Here is a 21,304-nt window from a genome sequence, read left to right as displayed (position 1 = left end):
GGGGGCTGCCCGAAGCCGGTAGCGCTCGGGCAGCCCCCGTGCCTCCAGACCCTGCGCCCCCGGCTGGGCGCTTCCCCTCCCGGGCTCCAGCTGCGCTGGGGAAGCGCCGCCTGGGGGCGCAGGGTCTGGGGGCTGCCCGGCAAATCCTGAAGCCGGTAGCACTGGGGCAGCCCTTTCCCCCTGGCTGGGAGTGGAAGGGAGGAGGGGGTGGAGTTAGGGTGGGGAAGGGGCAGAGCTGGGGCGGGGCTAGGGGTGGGGAAATGGGCAGGGCCAGGGCCCGTGGAGGGTCCTCTTTTTTTATTTATGAGATATGGTAACCCTAACTATCCTTGTTTTGCATTAAATACCACAACACCTGTCAGGGACTCAAGGTGCATTACAAACATTAATGCAGCCTCTTAGCATCCTTGCAAGGTGTGTAAATAGTGTTATCCATTTTGCAAATGAATATACTGACACCAAACAGTTAAGTGAATTTACCTCATTTCACACAGTGAGAGAGTTGTGGAACCAGGGAATAGAATGGTAGAGTCAAGACTCGTGGTCCCTTTCTCTAACCACTAGATAATACTCTCTCCAGAGTGATGTACCAAGCACCTGTTACACATAAGTAACAAGTCATTGTCCCTCTGGATAGCCATCTAGCATGCTGGATTTCAAATTCTTGCCCATTCGTTTCTCCCAACTTGTATGTGGGATGATTGTTTTAAATCAGTGTAGGGATTGCGTAGCGCAGCTAGTGCTGTGTTACGCACACATTTCTGACATTGAAAAGCTGTGGAACTTCAATAAGAAACAGAAATCTAGAACACACAGGCTTTTATGTATTTTCTCTTTAAAGAGTGGAAAGCTTTTTAAGATGTAATGTTTTAAAGATTTCTGGGGAAAATTATTTTTTCCAGAGTATTAGCATATAGTATGGGAAAAATATACTGAGCTTTTTTTCTTAAAGGAAGGCTAAAGATGTACATGGGAATTTAAAAAGTAAGACTGTATAAAATGTGACCCTGATGTTCTCAGAACTTTCATGTGAAAGCCTTCAAAGCTCCTAGAAATTCCAACAAAAAAAATCTCCGAAAGTCTCTCCTAAAGAATCTTGTTCGCTGTACAGCATATCAGAAGTAGAGTGAAAAAGGAATTATGTGTTTCAATGTCTTTAATAATCATTTCATATTTTGTTAGGAATGCCCAGAACAGTCACACTGATGCAGCAATAGTTTGATTCTTCAGACAATTACAGCATGTGAAAAGTTGCAAAAATCCATTGCATATTTTTAAAGTATTTGGGTTTGGGCCAGATCCTCTGTGAGGATCAATTGAGCTACGCTAATTTATAGCAGCTGAAGATCTTAGCCCTGGCCTGTGCCATGCTGTCTAATCAGATCAGCTGTTTTCCCTTGAGGTGGTAGTAAGGTATCAGTAGCTTTATCTTGCTAATAGAGATGTGCAAAATATTTGTAACAGTTTTCTGAGTAAGTTTGCACTTTGGTTTTTTTTGCATTTCACTTGGTACTCAAACTGAGCTGTTTTTGAGGAGGAAAAGTCATTCTGGTGAACTCATCTTTGGAGTGAAATTTGGCTGGGTGTGGGCATATTTGAACAAGAAGGGATTCCTTCCAAGTGAAGAGTGCTTCAAATCTAAACCGCAGAGAAAATTAGTTGTTTTTATATGGAAATAGCCATCCCCTACAGCAGGACTGGACAAACAAATATAACAAACCTTTGTGCACAGATAAGTTCCCCCAAACGAACACCTTTTAATTTTGCACCGATCTAATTACCAGCCAATTTCTTTTAAAAGCTGTGGCTCTTGCAAGCGATAGACCCTTGGTAGAAGGATGAAGCTTTGGTTTGTTCTGTATCTGAAGCTCTTTACCTGAGAAAAAGTCCCCTGTTACTTGTAAACCCCTCACCTTCACTTTGAGTTCTCAGGATCGTGTGATGTAGGGTGACAATATTTCCCTATGCTGAATAAGGGACACCTGGTAAAAGTATTCGTATTAAAGCAAGTTCAATGGCAGTCAATCAGAACTATGCAGTACAAACCTTCAAATTAACGTCAAGTTGACTGAGCCCCTGCTGAAAAGAAATATTGCAGTTGGATTCTTTTTATTTGCCTTCTTATCTTTAAAGCTTTAGGGTTCACACGGGGAGAGGTCACACACACACACACCCTGTACACCTCTCTCACACGGGAAGGTGACCAACTGACCCGACCCTCCTTGCCTGGTGCTCTCCGCCCTCCATGCCTGGCTGGGTCCCCGGGACAGACCTCTCCTGGTATCGCATCTTCCCGAGGCAACACGTGGGGAGAGGGGCATGCATGTTCACATGCCCCCACTCCTCAGATTTCTGCCAGGATTCACACCAGAATGTTGCCAGCAGCAGCCTTTCGGCACTGTGCAGGAGGGAAGGGACAGGAGCTGCTTCCAGCCACAGGGGAGGAGGGGGAAGGGAAGGGATGTCCTAGCCCGTGTCTTTGCAGAGCTCATCTCTTCCCCATTCTTCCCACCCCTCCCCCCCACCATGGCTGGAAGCAGCTCCCATCCTTTCCTGCCCGCACAGTATCAAAAGGCAGCTAACTCCTCCTCCAGGCTGCTGCTAGCCACCAACATAACCCAGCCACTTCCTGTCCCCCTCCCCTCTGCTACAGCACAGGCAGGAAGGGGTTAAGCCCTATGGATGCATTGTGCACCAGGGCCCAGGGAACCTGCCTGCAGGGGCTTCAGCAAACCTGGCCAGAGAGGTGGCTCAGCAGCAGAGGGTGCCTAGGGGACGGAGCAGCCCCACATTCCCTGGGGGTAGGACCCAGGTTAGAGAGGGGTGTGTGTGAAGAGGGAGCTAAGCCCCTGCCCAGGGGCTGTTGTGGAGCCAGGGCCGGCTCTAGGTTTTTTGCAGCCTCAAGCAAAAAAAATTTTGGCTGCCCCCCGCACCGCCTGCTGCCCCAGCACTGGGCCCCCCCCCACCAGTGCTGACTCTGCCCGCTCCCCCCTTGCCTCCAGCCGGTCCGGCACTGGCAGGATTGGAGTAAGCAGCGGGGCTCCCGGGACGCGCCTCAGCCCAGGGTCCCTCCAGCCAGGGCTCCCGCCTCCAGGACCGGCCAGGACCCAGGAGGGCAGAGCCAGGGGACCACCCAGCAGGGGGCTGAGGAGCCGGGGCAGGGTAGCCCCAGAGGAAGCGGAGCCCTGGAGAGTGGGACGTGGGCCCCGCACGGCAGCGCCCCGCCCTCTATGGCTCCGCTGCTGCTGCTTCTGGCTGCCCTGCCGCAGTCCCTGGGCGGCTTGGGCCGCTTTGCCCAGCCCCGGCTGCGGCGCTGGGGGGTGGCTGCCCTGCGGCACCTGCAGGCGGCTCCGTGTGCCCCGGGGGGCGGCCCCCAGCCCGAGTGTCCCCCGCTCGGAGCCTGCCCGGCCCAGCCACAAGGTGCGGGCGCTGCTTCCCCACGGCGCAAACTGCAGCGGCCCCAGGGCGCCCCCGCGCATGAGGGGCTGCTGCTGCCAGGGCCGGCTCTGGGCTTTGCTGCTGGAAGCAAAAAAAAAAAAAAAAAAGGCTGGAATGCCGCCCCTGAAAATGTGCTGCCCTAAGCACGTGCTTGGTTTGCTGGTGCCTAGAGCCGGCCCTGTGTGGAGCCACTGGGATGGGGCACAAACAGGCTGGAAATTGCTTCTCCCTGCTGCAGCTCCAGAGCTTAGCTGAGGGACAAAGAGGCTTCTCTGTGCCAGTGCTGCGTGGGGCTTTGGCTCCTCCTGGCCAGCACACTGGGCCAGAGTATCTTGGGCTTTCCCGGGGTGCCAGCCCAGCCAGAGGCAGTGGGGGAAGGAAGGAGCCTGCCAGCCAGGCTGTCAGTGACACAGTGCTGGGAGTGGGACGCGCCCTGCTGATTTTTTTTTTGGGGGGGGGGATATGGATGAGCAGCAGGGCTGGGAGGGGTGAAGGGGAAAAGCAGGGAGAGAACAGTGAGAGGGGGAGCATGTAAAGGGCCAATGGGTGGGCAGCAGAGGTGACACGTAACCAGCCGCTGCCTGGCACCTGCCCACACTCAGCCAGTGCTGGCCAGAAACGGGACGGGGCGAGGCCCTGCAGGCCGAGAGCCAGCACGCAGCGGGGGCTGCACTGACGGACCAGCAGAGGGAGCAGCCAGCCCGCCGCGCTGCAGCCTTGCCCTGCCACCAGGCTTGCACACCCACTCTCATCGTCGGCTATGGGACCCTCCCACTCACCAATGGTGGGCAGGTGGCTGGCGAGCAGGGATCCGACCAGCAGCAGGACCTACCAGTACTGATGGGGGGAGACAGAAAATATGGGACAATTTGCCCATTTTTAAGAAAAATCGGGACATCTGCAGGAGTGCTTAAATACTGGACCGTCCCTTTAAAAACGGAACGTCTGGTCACCCTCGTGTGATGTCAACTTCTGTCAACTTTGTGTAGAGTAGAACTGACAAGGCTTGGCACCTCTAGCTATTGGGGGGGAACGCTATTCCTTTGAGGCCTTTCTGCTGTAACTAGTCCAGTTTTAAATAGTTACATGTTGTTTGGCTTGTTACAATAAAATTCTTGGCGGGGGGGGGGGGCACGGAAGGTGTGGAATCAGTGATTTTACTATAGTGTAATTCACAGTTGCCCCAGCAGAGGTCACTATGTGGCTGAGGGGAGGGAGAAAGGAGCTTTCCCTTCCCAGCCCTAAACAGTAGCTGTCTTTGTCCCTAAGCACATGGATGTGGATTTGGTGAGGGCTCGCTACTGGTAGGGCAAAATACCCAGAGCCAGATGTTTGGAGGCATGGCTATTGTCCCTATCCAGTCCCTGCCAGGCACTGGACAGCATCTGTGCCCCACTTCAGCACAGCACTTAAGCACATACTTAACTTTTAAGTCCTGTTGATATTAATGGGATTTAAGAATGGTGAAAGCTAAGCACACGCTGAAGTGCTATGCTAAATAGGGATGGTTTGCTGAATCGGGCTCCTGGAGAGCTGCATTGGGATAACAGGTTACATCTTTTCAGAGGTGGTAGATGGTATACTAGTGAGGATGTTGCCCCATCACTCCTAGACCCGTTATGTCTGCACGTGTACTTGGTAGGCATAATGCTTCCACCCTCAGTCTACTCAAGCTTTGTCTCTTCTCCCTCTCCTCTAAGGTCTTAATTTGGGCCTGACAAGTCTAACTGAAGAATTACCATATTTTACTTTAATCCTTGATAAATTATTCTTTTAAAATGCATAAAATAATTAACCCGGCATTCAATTTTTTTGACATTTAATTAACTTTTACATAACGGGAAGCATAGTAATGCATTTTAGTGGAACCGGCTTAAACAAATACTTGATAAAGAAACGGACCTATTGAAAGGAAACTCCTTTTCTAAGAACCAAACCAAAACTCATACAGAAATACAACAAAACCCCTTTAAATCCTTAGTAACGTTATACTCTACACCTATTAGAATGAGAGGCACTTCCAGTCAACAAGTGGAAGTGGTCTGGTGAAAGAAAACATCTGCTAGATAAATATGTTGTCTGTGTAATAAATTAAAATATCTTCCACAAGCAGAACGCTCATAAACACTGTCTCTTTAAAGGGACACACCTGTTAAAATAGTAGTTTTGATGCATTAGGATTATCTGTTCAAACTATCTGCAGGATTTCAGAAAATTCTCTTCTGCTCTTGCTTCTCAGCAGGGCCCTTTTTTTAAACTCTGGCTCTGCACATGACTAGATGCTTGATTCTTTGCTCTTGCTGTTCACTCTCAGGCACTTGATCCAGCCAAAGCAGTTTGTAAATGACAAAGATGGAAGAATAGGAAAAAGGATAAGAGAGCACTGGTTGGTCACCTACTGTAGGTACACTAAGCTTATCTGAAGCAAGCACATTTTCCTCTCCTTTCTGATTGGCTTGAAGCATCCCTGCTTTAGTGAAATATGGGAATTGTCTTATTGTTAAACTTCGTAGGCTGAGGATTTTTTATAAAATAAACTGTGAATGGTGTTGCCATTAGGCATCATTCTTACATTTCTTTTCTGTTGCTAAGGATTTGGTATAATCACTAATGCTTCTTATAACAATACCCCACAGATGACAGCTTTTATTTGAAAAAAAAAGTTTTCAAAGAGTCGGAATTCAGTGATTTTAAAATATAAGGTGCTAGGAACAAAACAAGGTCTTTGTTTCATATTCAGTACTGTTTCTTACTACTGAAATTATATGGAACGCAACATTGAATATCTGAGCACACACAAACATGCATTAGAATCTCTAGGTTTTCTGAATGTTATTTTTGCCAAACCACAGAATAAGTTACTGAAACTGATGTGATCCAAAAGGGAACATCACTGCAGGTTTGCTAAGGCCTAGACCATGATCTCTCCAGGGGTAGCAAACAGGAGCTTTCCAGCTTTATAGAGAGAGTTCTCTGGACAAATCAAGCAATATAATCAAGACATGGGACATTTCTGGAGGATTTGATAAGTGGCTGGGAGGAGGAGATGACCCTAAATGCAGCTAAAGACCCTTGATCACAGATGCTTATTAATCTCAAAGAAATACTCTGACCCATGCTCAGCATACTACTATAACATGATTTTTTAAATTGTGTGGGTCATTTTCAATTGGTACTATACATACAGGGCATGTCTACAGAAGTAATGCCTTGAATAGAAACTTCTCTGATTACTCCAATTATCTCTCAATGTTTGTTTCTTCTTAAAATTATTAGTAGATATATGGATAGATGACTGAAGAATAGGGAATTATTGATCATATTCTTATGAATACTGTGTAAATATCTGTGGGTTCAGAAGGTTATCTTGTGGCCAGTTTAGAGTTAAGTCTAGCTTTTCCCAACTATCTAGGCTTTTAATTCAATTGCTGGGCTCAGAGGAACAATATTTGGTGGGTGGCTACTGCCAACCCCCTATGGAGAAACATATAGACCAGTTTGAACCAGGTGCAGGGTCACAAATCAGGCAAAGGAACTTATACATTTTGAAGAAAATAATGGATAAAAAGCCAGTGAACTAACGAGAGAGACACTGACTGGGGAAATCAGACTGAGAGGTAGAGGCTTCCTGGGCAGTCTGCCCTCATCTACCCCAATGCTGTGAGCCTACCTAGAACTGGCAAGGAAAGGCCACTGCAGGATAATGCATTTAGGCTTTTGTCATTTAATCCTGGTCACTGTGCTTGTTATGTTCCTATGGATAAATAAATCATATATGTTTTGAAAAAGCTGTCATAAGGCACTACTACGTTCATCAGCTGATCACAGCTCCTGGAGAGAAATGTATAGCAAAGCGTGAAACCCAGTGGGTCTGCTGGGATAACATGGTCGGTGAGACTAGGTACTGTAACCTGGTGATACAGTCTAAAAGTGGCATATACCACAGAGTTCCAGCCTAAGAGAAGTACAGCTAAGGGCCTGGGGCTTAGAAAGAGTGCCCACAAGAGAGACGAAGAGTGGGGTCAAGGTATAGCACCTGCCCTAGAAGCATATCAGTAACTTTCTCCTAGATGAAATTATAATAGGTAGGGATAGTCAGCATGGAGCACTGGACTGAGACTTAAGAGACCTGGATTCTATTTCTGCTTTTCCCGCTGAACTTCTGTTTTTGCTTGGGCAAGTCACTCTGTTCCTCTGAGCTTCTGATTCCCTTCCCCTCTTTTGTCTGGCTTATCTCTTTAAATTATAAGCTTTTAGGACAGAGGCTGGCTCTTACTGTACTTCTGTACAGAACCTAGGACAGTCAGCCCCCTGTCTCAGTTGGGGCCTCTAGGCACTACTGCCATACAAATAATAATATAGTGGACCTTGCAAACAGAGTGAAGTGCATGAAGGACCATCCAAGAGGCAATTCCCTTTAGTCAGTTGCCACTTTAAAGAACTGCATCCTCAAAGCTTACACAACAATTGTGATTGCCATTTAGTTAAAGAACCACCTCTTTAGGGCAAATATTTTTTTAATCCCTTGAATAGCTGCTTAAGGTGGGTTTCACTATGTCTGCTGGTGGTTTTTTTCCTCATGACCTAGTATAGTGTACTATACAGCAACAATGACAGGACATGCAGTATTCTCTAGGCTCTTATCTTGCTTAATGACGCTATAATGTTGATAGTTTCAGAAATTGAGGATCACAATGAAGCCTTGTCCATCAGTAACGAAGCTGAACTGTCTAACAGCTTACCTGGAGATGACCTGGATGAGTGCCTTGTCTATCCTGGAGAGCTCTGTCAGCACTTGTGCATCAACACAGTGGGATCTTACAAGTGTTCATGTTTCCCAAGATTTACTCTGCAAGATGATGGGCTCAGCTGTAATCCAGGTGAGAAACATGGACAGAAAGGAATAAAGAAAAGTCATCCCATACATGACTAGTAATGTCCCCACCTTGCCATCTTTACTGACCTGTCCAGCTTTAATCTGACTTTTTATTTAGTCTCATACTATCTAGAACAAAGTGTGAATTAAATGTTGGAGAGAGTGAGAGAGAGAGAGAGAGAGAGAGTTTTTCCAAGGAAAACAGGAAATCATAGCAACTAGATAAGCAGGATTATTCCCTCAGATATGTTGTCTAGTCTTTATCTCTCTTTAAGTGACCCAAGCAATGGAGCTTCCACCACTTGTCTTGGGTCTGATAGTTCTCAGTCAGGGATCTTTTCCTGATATTGGTTGAGAAGCTTTTCAAAGTTATCTACGGGGGTTAGACATGTATCTTCCACTAAGAATTGAAGGCTCCATTAAGAATGGAAGATACACGTCTTAATATCCAAGCTTGCTTTGAAAAATTTCAGCTATTCATTCTACACTTTCTTGTGCTGGGTTTCCTTAGTACCACTCTGAACAATTCTTTAAAGGTTCCAAGAGAGTAGTTGGAAGTAGAAACTAATAGTCTGAACCAAACCTGATCCTTCTAAAAAGATCCAGCCTGATGTTCAAACTGAGGATGTGACTAATTTTTTCATTTCCAAACTCACGTGTCCTTAGCAGTTATAATTTCAAATTCCCTTTTTATCATGAATATGATTTTGAAAATTTAGCATTATGACTTCACATCAGAATACAGAAGCAGAAAAGGTTGGAGTGTGAGCAAGAGGAGGAACCTCTTAAAAATGTTCCTGCAACTTTTGAAATTTGCATACATTACAGAAAAAATGTGACATATGTAAAAGTAAATGCAGTTGGGATGAAATTTTCAAAAGATCTTAAAGGGAGGAAGGCACCTTTAGGGTCCTCTGAAAAAAAGTAAAGGATTTGTAATGATCTGCGTTTGCAGAGTGTCATGTATCACATGAGGTATTTTGTATGTCATGGCTAGTTTTCCAATTGAACCTAATCTTTATTAAGGTCAAACACATGGTAGTGCTTCCTGAACTTGAATTTTCTCTGCAATCATTAACTTCTGTCCAGTGATATAAAATATAACATTGCCTAATGCAGTGGAAGACTTGTAAAGAAAGCCTATTGTGTTGTAATTGTTTGGATGTCTAAAGTTCTCTAATGGCAAGATTTCAAGTCAACTAATCTGAAAAGTTAAAACTTTAGGTTAATTACAAGTGCTTTTAATTTAGACATTCTTTATTTATTTAACGAGCAAAAGAAATGTTGGCATCCAATGTTTGCCAAACCTTAGACTCCAAGTACTGTCAGCCAAATTCAAATAATGAGTTCTTATGATATCATTCTTCTCACCATGCTTTTAAGAAAGTTACATCATGGAGGTATTTTTTGATTATGTCCTTGCTACAGCTGTCGGCTCTTTTGTTTATATTAAATTCTGTGGAAGGAGCCTGATACAGAAGTGGTAATAGAAACAGTTCTGTACTTCAGCCTTGCAAAATTTAGTTCACCTTCTCGCCTGGATCAAATTTAATTGTTTGTTTGATCCTGCCACCAACACCATCAGAAGCATGGTGGTGGGTAATAGATTTTGTGTCTGGTGGTAAATTTTCATGGCAGTTTTGCAAGACTGCTGTACATAAAGCCACATAGATAAGTGTTGCTGTGTGCAGAATTAGTGCTGAGTTTTATTTTTGGATTTAATTTCAATTCTTTTTTTAACATCTTGGGTCTGTAAACTTAGATTTAGAAAACTTTTGGGGATGAACTTTCCAGAAATGGTGCGTACACTTCATGAGGGTGTTTATGCTGAAGCTGACCACCTGCGACTTTGTGGTCAGTTGTCCTGGAGCTGAAATGATCAAGAGTTTCTCTGCCACTGAGCTCTGAAAATGACCAATGAAACCTTGTGAAAGGGCCAATCGGGTCATCCAGATAGACCATCTCAAGGACCGAGCTAAAGATTGATCCAGGTGGTGCTCGATCTGCAGGGAGGCTGTCTCCCTTTGGGATTTGACTTGATGATGGGTTCTTATAAGATTTTTGGTGATCGCTACTTCTAGTCAGACTGCCAGTAAAGAGAGAACATCATCTCATTGGTGCTTCCAATCCTGGCTGAAGCCCATAGTGTTACAAAGCTCTGTCCTTGTCTCTGTGGGTCCCTCATTTCCTGGCAGATTTCGCTAGCCTCAGAGGCTCACTGTGACACTCCACATAGCTCTTCTCTCTCTAGAGGCAAGGATCACAGCCTACTGAGCCATTTTCATCATAAGCCAGCAAGGGAGGTGAGGAGAAGCTACCCTCCCTTGCACAGTCTCTGTTGTCTCCCAGTCTCCATGATTAATAGGGGGGCAAAAAGGGGAGCCTGGGCCTTCCCTCTACTCTGGGCTCCAGCCCAGGGACCCTAATAGTATCAGCTATAGTAGCTGACTTTTTAGAAACAGGATGCATACAATTCCCTGGGCCACTTCCCCACAGCAGCCCCCACTTCCTCAAGATCCACTTCACCCTTACCTCAGGGCCTCCTTCCTTGTGCCTGTTATGGTTTGTACTGCTCAGTCTCTCCAACAGCGCAGCTTCCTCCTACAGCTCCTGACACATGCGCCCACCTGACTAGCTGGGAGGTTTTTAACTAGTTTCAGCCAGCCCCTGATTGGCTTCAAGTGTCCCAATCAACCTAGCTGTCCTCCCTGCCTTCTGGAAAGATCTTAATTGGTCCCAGGTGTCTTAATTGACCTGGAGCAGCTGCCATTTGCTTATCCTGGTAACAGGGATTTGTTTAGCCTGTGGCTAATATATCTGTTTCCGATTACTTTACTATAGCCTTCTGGCCTTGTCCCGTCACAATAGGTATATTAGGAAATATGATTGGTGTTGAGCACCCACAATTTTGAGTGAAGTTCCTCAGATCAAACCTTAGTGACTATAAATGAGATGCAATGGTGAAAATAGTTGAATGAACTTTTGCTAATGTACTCTAAATTGGTTTGTTTGGAGCTTTCAGTGAAAGTTGGTGGATGGGTCTTTATATTATACAGTAAATAGTTTGCCCATATCTATTCAAGAACAGTAACACATTTAATATGCAAACCACTTCCTTGACAAATCTTTTTTTCTGGCGCTTCTATTTTAAAGTGGACTCTTCTTCTTTAAAATGTATGTGATCAAATTCAGTGTCTATTTAACTTATAGTTTTCATCGTAGCCAATAAAAATGTCCTACGAGAAGTGGGAAGTCGTATATTGGCATACCATTTTCCAGACATCATTATTTCCTCATCAGTGACTTCCTAGATGATTAGAAGGAAGGCTTAAAATAAATTAAGATGATATGTAAAATCTACAAAGCACTGTAGTCATTCAGGTTAATGTTTTCAAAAGTGTCAATGTGATGTAGGAGCCCAAATCCCATTTTCAAAAGTGACTTAGGCAAATAGGACCAGATCATAAAGGTATTTAGGTGCCTAAAGATGCAAACTGTTGTCTAGGCACTTTTGAAAATTTCACTAGGCACCTATCTGCATTTTTAGGTTCCTAAATACCTTTGAAAATCTGACCCTTAAGATCCTAATTCTCACTGAACATCAATGGAACTTAGGCTCCTAAGGGCTTAAATCACTTCTGAAAATGAGAAAAAGGTTCCTAAGTCACTTAGGTGCTTTTGAAAATTTTATCCTCAGTCCAGGATGATATAATCTTCAAATTCCTAAGGGAAGGCTGGGTCTGCATTAGGCATGCAGTAACATTAGTTCCGTATGCTGGTCAATGCTAAAAGAGCCCAAGCTGTGGGACACAGAGATGGTGGAGCTGGGACAGGGCCTCTACACCAATATTCCATTCAAACTGCTGCACTATAAGCAAGATTATATAGCTCCTCTCCACGTTTTGCGTGAGTTTAGGAAGAATGCTTCGTTGCCTTTCCAGGTTGCAATGCACCACCAGATGTCCTGTTGGCTATCTAATAGCCATGGATGGCATCTTCCTATTTTCTCTTTCTGGCCATAGTACCCTGTGAATATCTCCTCATCCAGCACTACACATGTCTTTTTTTCATGCTGGGCAAGGGGAAGATGTAGTGCATGAGGCAAGGGCCTTTGATTACACCTGGCTACGCAGGAAGAAGAGACATGCATGTAGTTGGATGTCTGGCTAATCTCCATTCTTCCCTGCCATAGTTCTCAGTGCTCCTACTGGAGTTCTTATTCCTCCTGTTTAATATTTCCCCCTGACGTGGTGTCTAACAAACCCATCATGTTTTATATGTCTGTCTCCTCTGTCCCCCAATGGACTTTCAGGTATGGATAATCCCACTGAACTCTCTGCAGAACCCTGATTTTTTTTCTTTTAATTTACATTTTCCTGTTAATATTTTGAAAAAAGAAAATCTCTGTTTTTACAGAGTATTAATCAGTGATGTCTTAGTTCAGACAAAATGTGCCTTTTATTTTTCTTAGCTGGGTTGGCTTACCCTCATGGCAGGAAATCTAGCTGGATCAGACACCTCTATATCTCTTGCCTTATTTTCTGACACTGGGAAATCTAATTGGGATATACCACATGAAGTTTTCCTGCTCTTGCCTCATGCCTCTGCACCTTTCATACCTGTGATTTTTATGGAAAATCCCCATGCAGTAATCCTGGTCAGTCATCTTTCATTGCCATACACCCAGTGGGTTATATTGTGTGCTCAGATGTGTGTTACCATTTCTGCTGAAGCCAGCAGGAGTTGTACATCTCAGGGCAGAACTCGGCCTTGTTCAGCTTAGGCACAAAAAGATGACACACACAAACTGGTTTGTTCCTGTTGATATAACAGAGCAGAACACTAGTTTAGATCTGCTGTAATTCCTTTAAAGCTTTTTAGAAACTTAAGGGAAATGATAGATGTTAGTCACCAAAACTCCTACTTGCCTATTTGGATGTTATTCTCTTGCATACTGTGCCTACAACAGTGGATGTATTATTTTCATTTACATTTTAGTAGAATATACGGCATATGTTTGAAGACCATGTATATTTTTATATATTAACCATGCAGTTTACCCTAAGAATTAAAACAAGAACATTGGCTTCGTGGCAGGGCAACAATCCAAGGCTTAAATCATAAACTATTATGTGATTAATTAGATGTTGACACGTACAAGAAAAATTTAATTTGGTGGAAGAAATTTACAGCAGGCAACCCTGCCTGCTAATTCTGGAGCATATCCATTTATGCATCCAACCCTCTGCATGTGAGTGTGCTACATGGACAATTGCTTGTACACAATATGTTTTAAGATCACAAATATTAACTCAGTGCCTTCATAAATTTTGCAGGAGAAGTTATGGAGTCATCTGAAAATGTATCTTTATAGGTGATAGAAAGTAGCATAAGTGAATGAAAGGTCTGACTTGGAATCTTTGCTTCTGGCACTTGAGAGATGTGGTGTAATATTTGTTTTTGTACATGTTCACAGATATTGATGATGGCCAAAACACTGACTTAGGAGTGGAAGCCACCATTGCTCCAGAAGCCTCTAATATTCAGCCTGCCACTATTAAGACTTTACAAGTAGAACAAAATAAGTGTAAAGGTATGTATGACAGACAAGCTGGAGACACAGATGGTTTAGGAATGTTTACAAGGCTGGAATGCAATTCCCTTGGCTGATTTCATTTCCGTGCACATCCATACATAAGTTACCTCTGGTATTAGCCTGAGGAGTTTAGAGGATTGTCAGGAGGAATGTGCTGAGGTAATCTGAGGTTAGACTCTAATTTCAAGGTTATTACACACTTGCTATTTAGGTTAGTTTAAGCAGAAGAGCAGTGCAGGATAATTTAAGTAACACAGTTAGGAACCACACAGGTGTATTCGAGTATAATAGAAGGATGGTAAGTAGTTATTAAGGTTACCAGAAGAGATTGTTCATTTACAGAGTTTATACTTGGGTGAATGAAGCTCTTTAAATGACTTTTGTGTTGAATTTTAAAATGTTTGAAACTTTGCTTTGTCTAGATAATGGCCCCTGCAAGCACATCTGTAATATTGTGGAAGGAAATGCTGTGTGCTCTTGTTTAAGTGGATATGCTCTCATGGCTGATGGCATTTCCTGTGAAGGTGAGTAGGTGTTTAAGGTGTTTCCACTGAGAAAATAGACTGAAGACACATTATATGGGTCCCATTAGTCTTGGGAGCCTCATGGACATTTCTCTAAGAGCCTATTATTTTTGGTATTGCTAACTACAGGTAGTAGTAGAGTCTTAACTTTACTGTACTTAAAACCAGATCGTACGAGGGATGCTAAAAGTGTTTGAGCACCTCAGACATATCACTTACAACATCTGTCAGGTCATTTGAAAAATTGCCTGGTTAGCCATTTCCACTGTGGTGTTTAAAGATGCATTCCCTGACTGCGCGCATGGCAAAGTAGTTAAGATTGGTCAGACCATACCTCTTGTTAAAACATAAGACCTTATTACTATCCCTTTTTCACTAAATGTAAAATTCACCTTTTGCTTTACCTAAGTCTTGTATTGGAGTTGTTCAGGTTGGAGGAGTGGGGCCTATACACGCCTTGCATATCATTGGAGGGGGGCCTCCAAGCAAAAGCAGTTGGGGCCTGGGCCATGGGATCTACAACAGCACAAATCCGGTGGCACTGACATTCGGCAATGAAGTTGTGAAGTGGCAGAGGCTACCGTTCCAGCCTGTGAGCTAGCATGGAAGCCAAGAGAGGCTCTGCTGCAAATCTGCATTCTCTCTACAGGTGGAGGAGTGAACTCCATCCTTCAAGCCAAGTTTGTATGGAAGGGTTATTTTCACTCTGGGAAGTTATATAATAGAAGAGGCATTTGTAAATGACTGAAATGGGTTTTAGAGAGACAAGGTGGCTGAGGTAATATCTTTCATTGGCCAACCTCTGTTGGTGAGAGAGACAAACTTTTGCAGTAGAGTGGCCCATTAACACCTCTGCAGCCATAGGACAAAAAGAGGGAGATAATGGGTTACAGGTTGTTGTAATAAGCCATAAATCGTTAGGGCTTTGTCTACAGTAGCCCTTTTGTCAATAAAACTTTTGTTGATCACGGGTGTGAAAAAACACACCCCTGACCGACATAAGCTTCACCGTCAAAAGCGCCAGTCTGGACAGTGCTGTCTCAGCAGGAGATGCTCTCCACCCCATGCTGGAACCCATATGGGGTATCATCAAACAACTAAAACAATCTGTAACCCACTACCACTCTCTTTTTGTCCTATCAATGCACAGGTGTTAACGGATCACTCTACCTTGATTGGTCCCTTACAATATGTACTAATTACTTATGCTAAACAACCTGTTCCACCTTGAGTTTTGCTGTGATGCTAGGAGTTCCTTTCCCAGACCTGAAGAAGAGCTCTGTGTGGCTCAAAAGCTTGTCTCTCTCACCAACAGAGGTTGGTTCAATAAAAGATATTCCCTCCCCCACTTTGTCTCGCTATTATCCTGAGACCAATACGGCTACAACTACAATGCATATGTGAAATGGGTTTTGTCATGGTTGGTGCTGGGCAAATAGTGGGGCGGGGGAAATCTGTGAATATTCACCTGAATCTTTAGATGAATTTTCACTGGCCTTTTTGTGTTTGCTGTACTGGAACACTTGAATGATCTGAGTTTCACTGGCATAAATGGCCCAGATCTTCAGCTGATATAAATCAGCACCGCTCCCTGGACTTTACACCATCTGAATAATCTGTCCTAGGTATTTACAAACAGTGAGTTTCAAAAGTCACATCATGATTATTCACAGAATCTGAATTTTAAATTTACACATCTGAATATTCACATAGGAAGTACTTGTACAATCCTCCAGTCATGGAACTGACACGATCTCCTGTGTCTTACTTTCCTTATCGATCAATAATAAATATCTGATCAATCATAACTAACCAACCAAGGTTGGATAGCATCTTCTGAACTCTCACAGAGAACTGTTCCCAATCAATCCACAGGGTTAATATTTTAAAAAACATAGATTCTCGAATGCTATTGATTATCAGTTGACTCAGCCTAAATCAAGGAAACCCTAGAAATTCCGAACAAAAACAAGAGGTTAAAATCCTGGGATAAATTATTCCCTCTGAATCCTTAGGCTGTGGCTACACTCGAAACTTCAAAGCGCTGCCACAGGAGCGCTCCCGCGGCAGCGCTTTGAAGTGCAAGTGTGGTCGCAAGTGGAGGTACTCCACCTCCACGAGGGGATTAGCTTACAGCGCTGGGGCACTATTTACACTGGCGTTTTACAGCGCTGTAATTTGCTGCACTCAGGGGGGTGTTTTTTCACCCTCCCTGAGCCAGAAAGTTGCAGCGCTGTAAAGCGCCAGTGTAAGCCAAGCCCTTATTTAAATCTAGTCATGATGGAGATTAGCTTGTTTCACCAATGTCAGTGTTGAGATGATTATCTGTAGGCAACCATGGTAAAATTTGGAAAGTTAATTGTATCCTTTGCACTGAACATAATGCTCTGCTTAAATTGTAATATGATACTAACATGATGACGCCAACACACTGTATTTAAATAGCTCCACTGTGAAAGAAATCTTGTATCATTTCAGGAACAAAGCTAATAGAATTCTATTTTTCCCTTTTGGTTGCAACATGTTGATATAGACCTGGATGAGTGCCTTACAGGTGCTCACAGTTGTTCCAGAAGCCAATTCTGTATGAACACATTGGGATCATTCTACTGTGTCAACCACAGGGTGATCTGTGCAGAGGGCTTTATACTCAACAGGCATAGAAAATGTGTTGGTAAGATGATAGGTGTAAGCCATTCATTGAAGCATCATAATTCTTCATGCTGCGCAATGCATTTAAACCATTTGTGCTAAAAGGCTCTCTGGCCATCTTTGCATATGACATTTCAATGTGAGTTAGTAAAAACACATGTGTACCACGCACTCAATGATTTTTACCATTGTGTGTTCTTGTGCCATTTGGCTTTTCCCCTAACAATACATTCTCAGGATGCATATTATTCAGCTAGAAAGTCATTAAGGTTCATGCAGTTATGAAAAGCAGAAATTCAGTTGACAGTTAAATTGGACTTAGCATAGAATGGTTTTGACCTTTCTGGACGGGGTGAATTCTGCTGCTTTAGGTTTGGGGCTTTGGCACAAGAGCTTGATAAATTTATCTCATGAAACGTGCGAAAATCCAGGCAACAAAGCTTCTGTAGAAAATGCATTCCGAAACAATGGAATTTTTGGTACTCAGATTAACCCACAGATCTCCCACCGATATTGTAAGAATAAAAGTCAAATACTTCAACATCTTGTTACAACATCCCTGGTTTATAATCTTCAGTGGGACAATAATCAGTTGTTACCACTATTCTGTCATTTAATAGGGTTTTACTTGCTTACGAAAAGCTATGGCCTACTTTTTTAAAATGACTTGATTTTCACATACCAAACTAGAGATATCTCAGAGGCCTAATTTTCAGAAATGCTGTGCACTCACCTCTGCAAATTAGACCCTCTTAAAGTGTCTAGAGTTAGCCATTCAAAAATTGAAGCCTTGGAAATCACTAATGACACTTGAAAATCACTGCCACCTGTGACTATAATATCACTTGTAGACAAGTCATTATTTTCCTTCTCTCTTCCCGTCCTTGACTGCCCTGTAATCTTGTTTATAGCATCGTGTACTGAATCAAGTTCAACCCTGCAGCATCAGAGCTTTGCTGTTTTCCTTTCCTCTAGTGCTCGGTGATCTCATTTTATTACTGAGCATCATGTGGCATGAAGCAGGAGGGAGCAGGCAGGAAAATGGCCCTAATAATAACCATGTCAAAGTTCAGGAATGCAAACAAATCTACTTCCATCCTGGCTTTTCAGATGTTCAGATATGGATTTCTTTTCTAGATTTTTTTGAAGTACAATAACTCCTCACTTAACGTTGTAGTTATGTTCCTGAAAAATGCGACTTTAAGTGAAACGATGTTAAGCGAATCCAACTTCCCCATAAGAATGAATGTAAATGGGGGGGTTAGGTTTCAGGGCAGCTTCCCCTACTCTGCAAGCACCAGGCACGGGGGGCTCAACCCTGAGCCGGCCCACTTCACCCCTTCCCCCAAACCCCCACCCATGATCCGCCTCTTCTCCTCCCCCACCTCCTCCCCCTTTACTTCACTCACTGCATCTTGGCTCCTCCCCCCCCTCCCTTCCCTTCTAAATGCCACAAGCTAGCTGATTGCCACATTTGGGAGGCAGAGGAGGGAGTGGGGAGGTGCGCCGAGTCCTTGCTTCTCCCTCCTGCCTGGGGCAATCAGCTGGCTTGCCGTGTTCGGGAGGCAGGGGAGGGAAGAGGAGCCTGCGCACCGAGTCCTCATCCTCCCCCCTCCAAAACACCGCAAGCCAGCTGATTGCTGCTGGCAGGAAGGAGGGGAGGGAGGGGGGAGGCGCACCGAGTCCTCGCTCCTCCCTCCTGCCCGGGGCAATCAGCTGGCTTGCAGGGTTCAGGGGGGGGGGGGGGGAGCCTGCGCACCAAATCCTTGCTCCTCCCCCCTCCCTCCTGCCTCAGCTGTGGAGAAAGCAGGCAGCCAAACAACCTAAGAATGGAGCATTGCATAACTTTAAATGAGTATGTTCCCTAATGGATCAGCAAAGTAACAATGAAACAAAGTTAAGTGAGGAGTTACTGTACTGATTGATTTATTTATCTAAATATAATAATAGTTTAGATTAAATAATGAAATGATTAGCACAACATCACTGGGAAGGAAGGATATTTTAGGGTTAAAACCCAGAACTGGGAGGCAGATGATGTTCTGTGCTTCACCATGTTCTTCCTGTGTGCCCAGGGCCACTTTTTTCAGAAGTGCTTAGCACTCAGCAGCTCCCATAGCCTTAATGGAAGCTGCTGGATACACAACACTTCTGAAAATCAGCTATGTTATTTAAGGAGCCTAAAAGAAATTTTGTAGCCTCATTTTAGGTTCCTACATGTGAAAATCTTGGTTATGTCACTATGTCTCAATAGCCTCATCTGTAAAGTAAGGGACAACAGTATTTTCCTGCCTCACACAGGAGTGGTTTGAAGTTAAATTAATGAATGTTTTCCATTGACTTATATACCCCTTTGCAAGGGTATCCCAGGTACTATAATCCTTTTCACTTTTCAACCTCTTATGACTCCCCTCCACCCTCCATGGTGTTATAACAAGGTGTTCCCCTAGCCGACATAAGTAAAAGATACTATGGCAATTTTGAAACACACTTAATGTGTTTGTTATTAAAGTGATGCACACGCGGAAGGAAAAACTCATTTGTGAAGCAAAAAAACTTCCCTTGTTCCCGGGCTAAATAATGAAGTGCTGGATTTCTCTGCTACAGTTCAGATAGCTACAAGTACCATGGTAAAAGAGACAAGGAAGTTTTGAGACTAGTGTAACTTTGAATAGGTACACATTGAATATCTGCTTCCTGTACTTGCACACATCTTTGCTGTACGTGCATGGAGAACATTTGCCATATTTAACATTTTTCTAACTTTTCTAGTCAAACAGAAAAGCCACAAATATATTGTGGTTTCTAATTTGTTGAGCTGCCATTTCAGCCTCTCGCTACAGCCATGTTGCCTAAAGAATCCTTTGCAAGCTAACTGCTTTTGTGTTCCATCTTGAACTATCTGGGACAAATGAACCGTGCGTTTAATACTGTGTCTGAAAATGGTTTTAATTTTTTTAATGTCAATGTGTATGTATATCGGGGGGGAGGGACTATCCGTACACTACAATAGAACAGCCAATATATTTTCCCTTGAATTTCCTTGAGTCAAATTGTAGCAGATTAAAATTCCAGGTGCATTCAGGAGCAGATTTCCAAAATTCCTGAAAGTCAGTCAGGAACAGGAAGAGCCACCAGCTGTTTAAACAGCATGCAAACACCTCCTCTGTGAAGCTTGTTTGAATGCATATTATAATTTCTTTACTTTTGAAAGCTCCATGTTTACCAAAGATAAGAATCAGGTGGTGAGGTGTGTTTTTAATGGGGTTGTTTCTATTGGCAGTTTAAAGTCTGATTCAACACACACACACACACACACACACACACACACACACACACACACACACAGGCTCCTTTCCATGTGATTCACTCCTATTTACACGTGCAGAGCACAAAATGCCATTTTCTTTGCTGTTTCCCATCCAAACTTTTCCCCCTCTCTGAGTACACAGTAAGTGAACACTTTATTTATGCACCACAGGGACTGCACACGACCAGAACGACCAAGAGGTTGGACGGGCAGTTGCAAAAGGAACAACCATTCTAAATAAAACAGATGTGTTCCATAAAACAAATTTGAGCTGATGTAATTTAAAGAGACAAAAGAATTCTTGAGCACTGCAGAACACCTAAAAAACCCTGCACTGACCATTTATAAGCATGTGTAAAAATGCTAATCTACTGTAAATTATGTAAAACAAAAAAACAAAAAAATACCAACCACAACTAAATTGAACAAACAAACCCAAGAAAATCAGCTACCAGGTCTTTGCCAATATCACTTTGCAGCTAAGGTGGCTTCTGAGACACAAGAAACAAACACTGATGTCATGTGAAGTTTCCTATTTTAAACAGTAGTTCCAGGGGAAAAAATAAGTGTTGTCCTATGACCACATTATTCCAGATTTTACTGACCTGCAGTATAGGATGGTGAGACTAGCCACACACACACACACACACAACTTTGCATAAAGCTTCAATCTACTCAAGGGTGTTTTGACTGATGACAAGAATACTGAATTGTTACTGGTGGCAACGCAAACCACTTTTCTGTTCCTAGCCCACAAACACATTTCAGCAATGATGTGGATCTCTGAAAGCGCAAATAAATAACTCTATCGTTCTAATCTGTGATACCTTTCCAAAGTATTTTTCTCGTTTTCTTTGCAACTCTCTCTTTCTCCCTTATTCTTGTGGCTGTGAGGTTTTTTCCCTCCT

General features: G+C 43.6%; 1 protein-coding gene across 3 annotated transcripts in view; it reads left to right on the top strand.

The window, feature by feature from the left end:
• The window catches only part of FBLN2 (fibulin 2), a 196,363-nt gene that overhangs the window by 150,825 nt on the left and 24,234 nt on the right, over positions 1-21,304 (top strand). For 2 of the 3 annotated variants that reach the window (XM_034775539.1, XM_034775541.1), the window contains 4 exons: positions 8,112-8,318; positions 13,791-13,907; positions 14,333-14,434; positions 16,968-17,108. In XM_034775539.1, coding sequence (XP_034631430.1) covers positions 8,112-8,318; positions 13,791-13,907; positions 14,333-14,434; positions 16,968-17,108 — 567 coding nt within the window. The remainder of the gene's footprint in view (positions 1-8,111; positions 8,319-13,790; positions 13,908-14,332; positions 14,435-16,967; positions 17,109-21,304) is intronic. The other variant, XM_034775540.1, reaches the window with a different exon arrangement.

The sequence above is a fragment of the Trachemys scripta genome, chromosome 7 (assembly GCF_013100865.1).
Source record: "Trachemys scripta elegans isolate TJP31775 chromosome 7, CAS_Tse_1.0, whole genome shotgun sequence".
In the NCBI taxonomy this organism is placed as follows: Eukaryota; Metazoa; Chordata; order Testudines; family Emydidae; genus Trachemys; species Trachemys scripta.
This window is presented reverse-complemented; position numbering and strand designations above follow the sequence as displayed.